The sequence below is a fragment of the Theropithecus gelada genome, chromosome 17 (assembly GCF_003255815.1).
Source record: "Theropithecus gelada isolate Dixy chromosome 17, Tgel_1.0, whole genome shotgun sequence".
Lineage (NCBI taxonomy): Eukaryota > Metazoa > Chordata > Mammalia > Primates > Cercopithecidae > Theropithecus > Theropithecus gelada.
The window spans coordinates 59,689,431-59,700,677 of NC_037685.1; the positions used below are offsets into that span (position 1 = coordinate 59,689,431).

Consider the following 11,247-nt stretch of genomic DNA (forward strand, 5'->3'; position numbering starts at 1 on the left):
AATGAAGTGTCACTACACATGCATAGTAACTTAGGAAAATTTGACAGCTTTACAATATTGAGTCTCCCCATAGCCAGAAACTTTTATTCAATTTTTTTTTTTTTTTTTTTTTTTTTTTTTTTTTGATACAGGGTCTCACTGTGTCGCCCAGGCTGGAGTACAGTGGCACAATCATGGCTCACTGCAGCCTCTACCTCCTGGACTCAAGCAATCCTCCCACCTCAGCCTCTCGAGTAGTTGGAACTACAGGCACACGCCACCATGTGTGGTTAATTTTTGTATTTTTTTGTAGAGACAGGGTTTCTCCATGTTGCCCAGGCTGGTCTCAAACTCCTAAGCTCAAGTGATCCATTCACCTCAGCCTTCCAAAGTGCTGGGATTACAGGCATGAGACATTAAGCCTGGCCTCAAATCTTTTTTAAAGTTCTGTGACATTCAAGAGTCTTTTAGTTTTTTTCATACAGGTCCCACATATTTCTTGTAAAAATTATCCCTAGATTTTTTAAATAGTCGTATGTGGGATAATTTTTAAAATTATATTCCTAACTATTTATTGTTGGTAATGTATTTTGGGCATAAGTTTGTTTTTCTGTATTTTTTAAATTGTCTTTTTAGGAAAGACCCCAAGAAATGGACTAACTTGGTTTAAGACTATGGATGCATTGAATAAGTTTTGCCAAGTTGTTTTAAAAATTTAAATCACAATTAAAATAAGTGAGAGTGCCCATTTCATACCTCGCACTATCCAGTGTTATTTTTGTAGATCAATGATTAATTGGTTTGAGGGAAATAGTATGTTTTTGTTTTTATTTACATTTTTTTACTACCTGTGAAGATGAACATTTCTCCAAAAATTTCATCTGTTTTTCAGTCATCTGCATAAAGACATGTCCCTGACATGAACTGTATTTACAGAACTGAAATACCACTGACTGAGCCAACAGAGTTGATCTAGTCCAGTGATTGTCTACAGGGTGAAGGCATGTTTGGTGATTGAAGTAATTGGTGAGGGGGCTACTACTGGCATTTGGTGGGGGAGTGCCAGGGATGCCAGATGTCTTATAAATCATAGTATAGTCTTGCATTATGATGAATGTCATACTGAACATTTATGTGAGTGGAAAATAGTCACCGTTTTCTACGTTTAGAACCTAATTCTTTCTTCCAGACACGTACACATTTTTGCATCAATTTGATATACACTGAGATTTCTAGGCATGCAACTATAGTGTAAATTAAGGCAAAAATTGCACTTTGTTTGGATATTAACAAGAGTTGTTCAACAGTTTGAAAAACAATGTCACCCACACTGGCATATTTACGCCATCGACATTGCCAATACAACACATCATTACCCGTCTGTTTTTGTAGCTGTCCCGTTCATAATAATTCTAAGAACAAGTGCAAGAATCTGGCCTAAAAAATGGAATCTTCTAGTGTAGGCATGCTCAAGCATTTATAGAATGTTTATAAAAACATTTATAAAATTACATGTCAGTTCATAACAAATTACTTTTTCTTTATCTATCCTCTATCTTAACTTCAGTGCAATATATTTTAATGGTATTATTACTGAGATACAGGTAGATAATATTATCTATAAATTTAATCTCTCAATAGTAAAGAGGGCCTTGCAAAACATTGATATAAAAAGTGGGTCTGGACATGTTAAAATAATTGATATTCTATGACCAAATTTATATCATGAAACAGAAAATAGGTCAATATTAGAAAATATTTTAATCGGCTGGGTGTGGTGGCTCACACCTATAATCCCAGCACTTTGGGAGGCTGAGGTGGGTGGATTGCCTGAGGTCAGGAGTTCGAGACCAGCCTGACCAATATGGTGAAACCCTGTCTCTACTAAAAATACAAAAATTAGCTGGGTGTGGTGGCATGCGCCTGTAGTCCCAGCTACTCGGGAGGCTGAGACAGGAGAATTGCTTGAACCCCGGAGGTGGAGGCTGCAGTGAGCCAAGATCGTGCCACTGCACTCCAGCCTCGGTGACAGAGCGAGACTCCATCTCAAATTAAAAAAAAAAAAAAAAAAAAAAAAAGAAAAGAAAATATTTTAATCTAATTCATAATATTTACTAATAGATTTAAGAGGATAAAGCATTTGATTATCTCAATAAATGCTGAAAAAACTTTGATATAATTCAACACCCATTCATAAAACTTCTTGAGAAAACAGAAAAGGATTAATGTTTCCTTAACCTGCTACATTAACGATTCCTTGCTATTTGCTTTATTTTCATGCTTTGACATCTGGAGCTTTGCTGACCCTAGAGGCAGTACCCATTCCACGGTGAGCTAATTCCTAGATGTAGTTAACAACTCACCTGCAAAACCTCCTCCTTTATGGGGTGTTCACATTCTGGGCCACGATTCTACCTGCCCTAATCACCCCAGGGCCAACTACCAGACAATTAGGGCAGCCTTAGGGCCTGCTGCAATTATTCAAAGCAGCCAGTCCTGAGCCTGCTTGCCCTGCCTTGTCCATTCCTTCTCATAGAAACCACAATAAAGGTTCCAGCCCACAGTTCCTCTTCGCCTGCTGCCTCCTGTCTGGCCTTGGTGCTTCCCCATGTGGCATAGTATATGCCTTCCTTTTGCAATCTATGGATATAATTTTCTTTTTTTCTTTCTTTTTTTTTTTTTGACAAGGTCTCCCAGGCTGGAGTCCAGTGGTGAACTCAGTTGATCCTCCCACCTCAGCTTCCTGAGTAGCTAGGACCACAGGCACACCTAACTAATTTTTTATAATTTTTATTTTTTAGCACCGTAGTCTCACTATTTTGCCCAAACTGGTCTTGACCTCCTCACCTCAAGTAATCCTCCGACCTCTGCCTCCCAAATCTCTGAGATTACAGGTGTGAGCCACTGTGTCTGGTCCATACTGTCTTTTTAATGGCAGTCTTCTCCTGATGTGTTGACCTTGCCATAGTAAAAAATAATTAAAACCACATTTGAAAATGCAAGTCAAAGTACACAAAATTGAATCCTAAAGTCAACACCTTATTTAATAGGGAAACCCAAGAGCTATTCCTATTAAAGTCAGAAACAAAATAAAATGTCCACTGTCTCCGCAACGGTTTAACATTGTTCTGTAGGTACTACTCAATACAATTTGACTAGAGAAAACAATTAAACATATAAGGGAAAAAATTAAAATTAAAACTCTCTCTATTTGCAGATGACATAATAGCAAACCTGGAAAACCTTAGAAAATCAATAATAAAACAATCCAAACATTAAAAGAATTTCATAAGATAGCAGGATATAAAATTAACATGCAAAAATCAATGGCACTGACACCCAGCTTCCAGTCTGACATGTAAAGAGCTTGGAACTCATCACTCCCAATCTCAAAACAAGAAAAAGAAAAGAAAAGAAAGATGCTGAGTAAACTGAAAACCAACAACTCTTCTTAAATTCCTCAGAGAGTTGACGTCCCAGGACAAACTGCTACCCTGAAAACTAGACAGGCAGACATAGAAAACCACACCTTACAGGGAGCAGAAGCTGCAGCTGGAGCTGGTAGCAACACTTCAGGGGTAAAGGACAAATTGCTGGAGACTAAGCAAGAACTAGCTTGAGAGATAAAACTACTGAAAGCCCAGGTTCAGGGGTGCCCCCATACTATCCTGTGTTTTGCCTTCAGGAGTCCCACAAGGTTCTCAGCAGGAAAGGGGAAAAACACCATTTTGAAATAAGCCTAGAGCACTCTGTTCTCCTTAACAATGGTCTGCCTCAAGAGAAAATGTTTTACCAGAGTCTAACTACTTGGGTTTTACCAGAGCCTTAACAGACCTGGAGAAAGAGAAATGCCAAGCTCCAGCCCCCTCTAGCTTTCCTATCTTGCCTAAGCAGGGGCACTGAGAAACCCTTGTGAAGGTCACAGCACAGGAACACAGGCCATTAACAGACCAAGACCTGATCACAGGACTGTATATAATGGTTCTCCTCTCCCAACACCTTACAACTACATCAGCAGGACTTCTGTATAATAGCAGGAGATTACTGCTGAAAGAACTGCAAACTTCAGAATCTATTCAAGAAGGAATCTCTAGGGAAACCCAAAGACAACAGAGAAGACAAAAACAAAGACATTAGAGGATATTTTAGCCTTGGACACCAAAATCACAGCAAGCAGTAAGCACAGATCAACATAAAGCCTCACTCTAAAAGGTTCATTTGCTGGGCATGGTAGCTCATGCCTGTAATCTCAGCACTTTGGGAGGCTGAGACAGGTGGATCACCTGAGGTCAGGAGTTTAAGACCAGCCTGGCCAACATGGCAAAACCCTATCTCTACTAAAATTACAAAAAATTAGTTGGGTGTGGTGGTAGGTACTTGTAATCCCAGCTACTCAGGAGGCTGGGGCAGGAGAATCACTTGAACCCGGGAGGCAGAGGTTGCAGTGAGCCAAGATTGTACCATTGCACTCTGGCCTGGGCAACAAGAGTGAGATTCTGTCTCAAAAAAAAAAATTAATTAATTAAAATAAATAAATAAAATAAAAAGTTCATTTACCTCAGCTTCTTTTACACAATACATCACGACTGGCTTTCAACAAAAAATTACAAGGCATGCTAAAAGGCAAAAATTACAGTCTGAAAAGACAAAGCAAGCATCAGAATCAGATTTAGAAATAGCAGAGATTTTTGAAATTATTAGACTAGCAATTTAAGATAATTATGATTAATATGCTTAAGACTCTAATGGAAAAAATAAGCAACATGCAAGAACAGTTGGTTAATGTAAGAAAAGAGATGGAAATTCTATGTAAAAATCAGAAGGAAATGCTAGAAATCAAATACATCAACAGAAATAAAGAACGCCTTGGATGGGCTCATTAATAGATTGAACATGCCAAGGAAAGAATCTGTAAACTTGAAGTTTTAAAAGAATGAGGGATATCTCTATGAACTCATATGGAGTGACTTCCAGAAAATGTTATTAAGCAAAAAAATAAAATAAAATAAAATAAAAAGTGGAAAAAAATATATATAGTATGCTACTTTTTCTGTAAGAAAGGAGAAATTAGAAAATATACATATATCTGCTTATCATTACGAAAAGAAACACAGGATAAAAAAATAGTGAAGTCAGTTACCCAAAGGGGTGGAAAGGATGTAAAAGAGAATAATAATTCTCTAAATATAATTATCTGTACAGTTTTGGCTTTTGAAAGCATGTTAATTTTCAATTTATTCAAAAGCAAAATTAAATCAATGAGAATTTATCATTATTCCAAAGTAAAAGTAAATCAATAGGAATGCCTCTTTACAGGAAATAAAAAGTTAAAGCTGAAAGTAAACAAACAAATGAACCTAATAATTAGTCAAATGAATACCGTAGCAACACTAAAGGGGTGAGGGGGGAGTTAATGCAAGTAATCTATAAACATAGTATTTGAGTATCTACCCTTGATTTGTGACAGGGTAAGTGTATAGGGTGCAGGGGAGGATGAAAAACAAATCCTGTTCAAACAAATCCTGAACTCTTTTTAGCAGGTTTATGTCTGACAATAGTATGGACAAAACAACTATGAAAGTATTTTAGATAGATTATAGGATTAAGCAAATGAGTAAAAGTATTACTGTTGTTGGAGCCAGTTCTCACAGTAGAAGAGGGGACATACACTATGGAATATGAGAAGCCTAGAAATAATCCTGTGTGAATTAATGATATTATGTGAACTCACTTTCTCTAAAATATGTGTATGCATGATTATCTGCACATGTGTTTATGTATGCAGGTGCACATGAGTGCATGTATTTATATGTATGTGTATGTACACATGTAACTACCTGTATGTATCTCCCAGGTCCGTCTGCTGAAAGTGCTAAGAAGCAAATACACCCCGGTAGTAATAGCACCCTGGTACTCACAACTTGGTTTCTATACCATTTTACACTAATGAACTAGGACATCTTGGAAAAATGGCTAATTCCAGGGCTTGGCAAGATAGATGTAAGATGAGTCTAGAATATTGTGTTATACCAGAAAGTAAATAATTACTTTTTTAAAACAATGGATGCATGACATGTAAGCGAGATTTAAGGGACTCCTACTGGCCAAATTTGGCACAAGTTTTGATCACCAAAATTGGCAATTTCTTACACAAATTTGATTATCAAAAATGGAAATTCAGGAGCCATAACATGATTTCATGAGCCATCGATCAATAAACGGAAGGAAGGAAGGCTCTTGATTACAGGGGAATGTTGAGGACCAGCTGGTAAATGTGGAGGGTGGAGTGTTCCAAAGTTGTAAAATCACCATTTTGCAACCACAAGGGTAAATATCCAATCAGTCAAGAATCATCAGCAGACAAACAAATAAACAAATGTAGTATGTAATATAACACAATAGTTTTCAGTCTTTTACAAAGGTGCAAAAATAATTAAACAGAAAAAGGACAGTCTTTCAACAAACGGCAACAAAAGAGTCAAACTCTATCTCGTGTGTGTGTGTGTGTGTGTGTGTACATACACATATTTTAAAGAGGATGAAAAGACATGTCACATGGGAGAAAATATTTGTAAACCACATATGCAATAGAAGACTTGAATCTAGAATATATCAAGAACTTACGAAGCTTGACAGTTTTCTTAAAAATCCAATTAGAAAACCGGTAGTAGGCAAAACTATCAACAGACATTTCACCAAAAAGGAAACATGCATGGCAAAAGCAAATAAAAATATGTTTTTAGGGGCCGGTGCGGTGGCTCATACGTGTAGTACCAGCACTTTGGTAAGCCTAGGGGGCCAGATCACTTGAGGCCAGGACTTCGAGATCAGCCTGGCCAACATGAAGAAGCCCCATCTCTACTAAAAATACAAACATTTGCTGCGCATGGTGGTGCACGCCTGCAGTCCCTAGCTACTTGCAAGGCTGAGGCACAAGAATCACTTGAACCTGGGAGGCAGAGAGGGCAGTGAGCCGAGATTGCACCACTGCTCTCTAGCCTGGGTGACAGAGCAAGACTCTGTCTAGAAAAAAAAAAGAAAGAAAGAAAATATGTTTTTTAGTATCAGCCATAAGGAAAATGCAAAAGCACAATGAGACATAACTGACTACACACCTTTTAAAATAGCTAGCAAGCATACAGAGAAACTGGATCTTTCATATATTGCTGGTGGGGATGTAAAATTTTGCAGGCACTCTGGAAGATAGTCTGGAAATTTCTTGTAAAACTAAATATATAATTACCACATGACTCACCAACTGCATTCTTGGGCAATTATCCCAGAAAATAGTGGAATCATATGCTCACACAAAAACCTGTACCCAAATGTATATCACAGCTTTTTTCATAATAGCCAAAAGCTAGAAACAACACGAATGTCCTTCAATGAATGAATGGTTAAGGAAACTTTGATACCGCCATACAATGCAATACCTACCCATCAACAAGAAGTTGTTGCTACCTGCAACAACTTAGATAAACCGCAAGAGCATTACACTTACTAAAGAAAGTCAATCTCAAAAGGTTACATACTGTGTGACTTCAGTTTACATTCTCAAAACGGCAAAAGTATAAAGATAAGAACAAATTAACGGTTGCCAGGGACAGAGATATGGGTGAGATTGTGAAAGCATAGAAGAAATTCATAATAGCAAAAACATAGAATCAACCCAGGTGCCCATCAATGGTGGATTAGATAAAGAAAATGTGACATACACACCATGGAATATTATGCAGTCATAAAAAGACAAAATTTCCTTTGCAGCAACATGGATGCAGTTGTAGGCCATTAGCCTAAGTAAACTGGGGTAACAGAAACAGAAAACCAAATACTGCATGTTCTCACTTATAAGTGGGAGCTGCAGAACGTGCTAGCTTATGCCTGTAATCCCAGCATTTTGGGAGGCCGAGGTGGGCAGATCTTTTAAGTCCAGTAGTTCAAGACTAGCCTGGGCAACATGGGAGGACCCCTGTCTCTGTGAAAACACACACACACACACACACAAAAGGCCAGGCATGGCGGCACACACATGCAGTTCTAGCTACTTGGGAGGCTGAGGTGGGAAGATCGCTTGAGCCTGGGAGGTTGAGGTTGCAGTGAGCTGTAATCACACCACTGAACTCCAGCCTGGGCGACAGAATGAGACCTTGTCTCAAAAAGCAAAAAAAGATGGGTGCTAAACATGGGGTAGATATAGACATAAAGATGGGAACAATACACACTGTGGACTCCAAAAGGGAGTAGGGATGAAGGAGAGGGAAGGCTGAAAAACTATCAGCTACTACGTTCACTATCTGGGTGATGGGTCAGTCATACCCCAAACCTCATCATCACACAATATACCTTTGTAACAAACCTGCGTATGTACCCCCTATTCTAAAATGAAAGTTGAAAAAGAAAACACAAAGTATAGCAGAAGGAAGTTCCTCTAGAGTGATGGAACTGTCCTACATCTTGATTGTGGGGGTGATTAAATGAATCCACATGTGGGTTACACTGCATAGTACTACACATGCACACAAACGCATGTAAATACTGGCAAAATCTGAATAACATCTGTAGTTAAGTTAGCAGTAAAGTGGTACCAATGTCAGTTTCCTGGTTTTGATATCGTACTACAGTTACATAAGATTTCGTCTTTGGGGGGCAGAAGGTGTATGAAGGGTTCATAAGATTTGATGTATTACTTTTGCAACTTCCTGTGAGTCTGCACTTTTTTAAAAAGCCAAAAGTGATTACTTCCCGTTTTCTCGATCTGCTGTTAGTCCGCCTCGACTCGTAGTTCGCCCTCAACATGCCGGAGCCAGCGAAGTCCGCTCCTGCGCCCAAGAAGGGCTCGAAGAAGGCAGTGACTAAGGCCCAGAAGAAAGACGGCAAGAAGCGCAAGCGCAGCCGCAAGGAGAGTTACTCCGTGTACGTGTACAAGGTGCTGAAGCAGGTCCACCCCGACACCGGCATCTCCTCTAAGGCCATGGGAATCATGAACTCCTTCGTCAACGACATCTTTGAGCGCATTGCGGGTGAGGCATCCCGCCTGGCGCATTACAACAAGCGCTCGACCATCACCTCCAGGGAGATCCAGACGGCCGTGCGCCTGCTGCTGCTGCCCGGGGAGTTGGCCAAGCACGCGGTGTCGGAGGGCACCAAGGCCGTCACCAAGTACACCAGCGCTAAGTAAACCTGCCAAGGAGGGACTTTCTCTGGAATTTCCTGATATGACCAAGAAAGCTTCTTACCAAAAGAAGCACAATTGCCTTCGGTTACCTCATTATCTACTGCATGCAGAAAAGAAGACTGAAGAATGCAACTATACCTAGATGAACTTTCCCACAGGATAAAGCTGGCCTCTTGATCTCATTCAGATTCCAAAGAGAATCATTTACAAGTTAATTTCTTTCTCCTTGGTCCATTCCTTCTCCCTAATAATCATTTACTGTTCCTCAAAAAATTGTCTACATTACCCATCTCCTCTTTTGCCTCTGAGAAAAGGTATATAAGCTTCTGTACCCCACTGAGGGGTTGAGGTAGTTATTCTGTGGTCCCCAGCCCTGTACCTTAATAAATTTGTATGCCTTTTCTCTTATTAATATTCTCTTATCAGTTGATTTTCAGTAAACTTTCAGAGGGCAAAAGGGAGGTTTTCTCTTGGCCCCTACACCAGTAGCAGTTTCTGATATGCCTACAACCTTAACTAATGCTGGGTAGAACCATTTTAAATAATCTAACTGTACTAATAAGGATTTGATTTCTTGTTTATAGAAATAACTTTTCAAAAAGTTAATCAGCTGGTTAGTCAGTACAATACATGACCTATTTCTCCCACTGATTTGAGGACCTTATCATATACTGAACATATGAGCCACTGCACCCGGCCTATTTGGTGATTTTCTTGCTACTCTTTATTTCAGTGAGTTCCTTAGAGCAATGCTTGAAGTATTTTCAAAGTACTCCACTTAAATGTCATAAAGTAAATGAAGATAAACTTTTCATTAAAATACTTTTAAGATTTTTGCAAAAAAAATTAAAAAATTAAAAATAAATAAATAAAAAATAAAAAAAATAAAAAGCCAAAAGTAGCAATATCAATATCAGGTAAAACGGAATTAGAGTTTTAAAGCATTAAATACATCAAAGAAGGAATATGTAATGATAAAAAAAACACATAAAAACAGAAACCTATATTCAACTAACAACTAAATGTGCAAGTGTTTGACCCCTTTACCAGCAATTCCAAAATTTGAAACACTTTAAAATGAAAAGGCGGCTGGGTGTGGTGGCTCACGCCTATAATACCAGTACTTTGGGAGGCCGAGGCAGGAGGATCACCTGAGGTCAGGAGTTCAAGACCAGCCTGGCCAACATGATGAAACCCCATCTCTAGTAAAAATACAAAAATTAGCTGGGCGTGGTGGCAAACACCTGTAATCCCAGCTACTCGGGGGGCTGAGGCAGGAGAATAGCTTGAACCCAGGAGGTGGAAGTTGCAGTGAGCGGAGATGGCTCCACTGCACTCCAGCCTGGGCAACAGAGCAAAAAAAAAAAAAAAAAAAAACACAAAAGCCAAAGAGTTTCAGACAAGAATTGTGAAACTTTACTACTATGTTATAGTTCTGATCTCTTATTCTCAATTTTGAAAACCAAAAGTTTCTTCAAATTGTATCTGGCCTCAGATAAGGGATTATAGATCTATAAAAAGAAAAAAACAGTAATGCAAGAGGTATACAATTTTGTAAACTAGATTTATACTAAAATTTTAATGTCTGTTTTTAGAACTTGGCAGCTCTAATAACACCCCACACACACACAAAAAGTAAAAACATAGAAGTAAATAATATAATTATAGTGGACACTTATCCTCTTTTATAGAAATCTAGTATCCAAATTCCTCTCCTATGATGGAAATATCTATTCTCTTAGTTCTGAGGGAAGGCAAAGCTGACAATACCATGTTTTTATCTTCCACCCTCCTTTGCAGCTGGAGCATGAGTTTGTGCTCTGGCTTCATCCATCAAATACACTGACTGCAGATTTTGAATTAGAAACTACTGTCCAGTAGGAATGAGAGGAAAATCTTCCTCGTTATCAGTGAGGCTGCTACAAGATCAAAGTTCCCGAAACTATTTTGTTAGAGGTGGTAATGTTAGTGCTCTGGTCTCAGGACAGTGGCTTCAGGGGTACAAAGAGCAACACTTAGTATTTACAGGGCCAACATGTTTCTCATCAAACCAAGAGATTTGGGCTACTTTTTCCTTGCTAGATGGATGACCT

General features: G+C 38.8%; 1 protein-coding gene across 1 annotated transcript; it reads left to right on the forward strand.

The window, feature by feature from the left end:
- Positions 1-8,718: 8,718 nt before the first annotated feature.
- Positions 8,719-9,562, forward strand: LOC112610854 (histone H2B type 1-K-like). The gene has a single exon (XM_025364418.1). The coding sequence runs from the start codon at positions 8,774-8,776 to the stop codon at positions 9,155-9,157; it is 384 nt and encodes a 127-aa protein (XP_025220203.1). The 5' UTR covers positions 8,719-8,773; the 3' UTR covers positions 9,158-9,562.
- Positions 9,563-11,247: the final 1,685 nt, after the last annotated feature.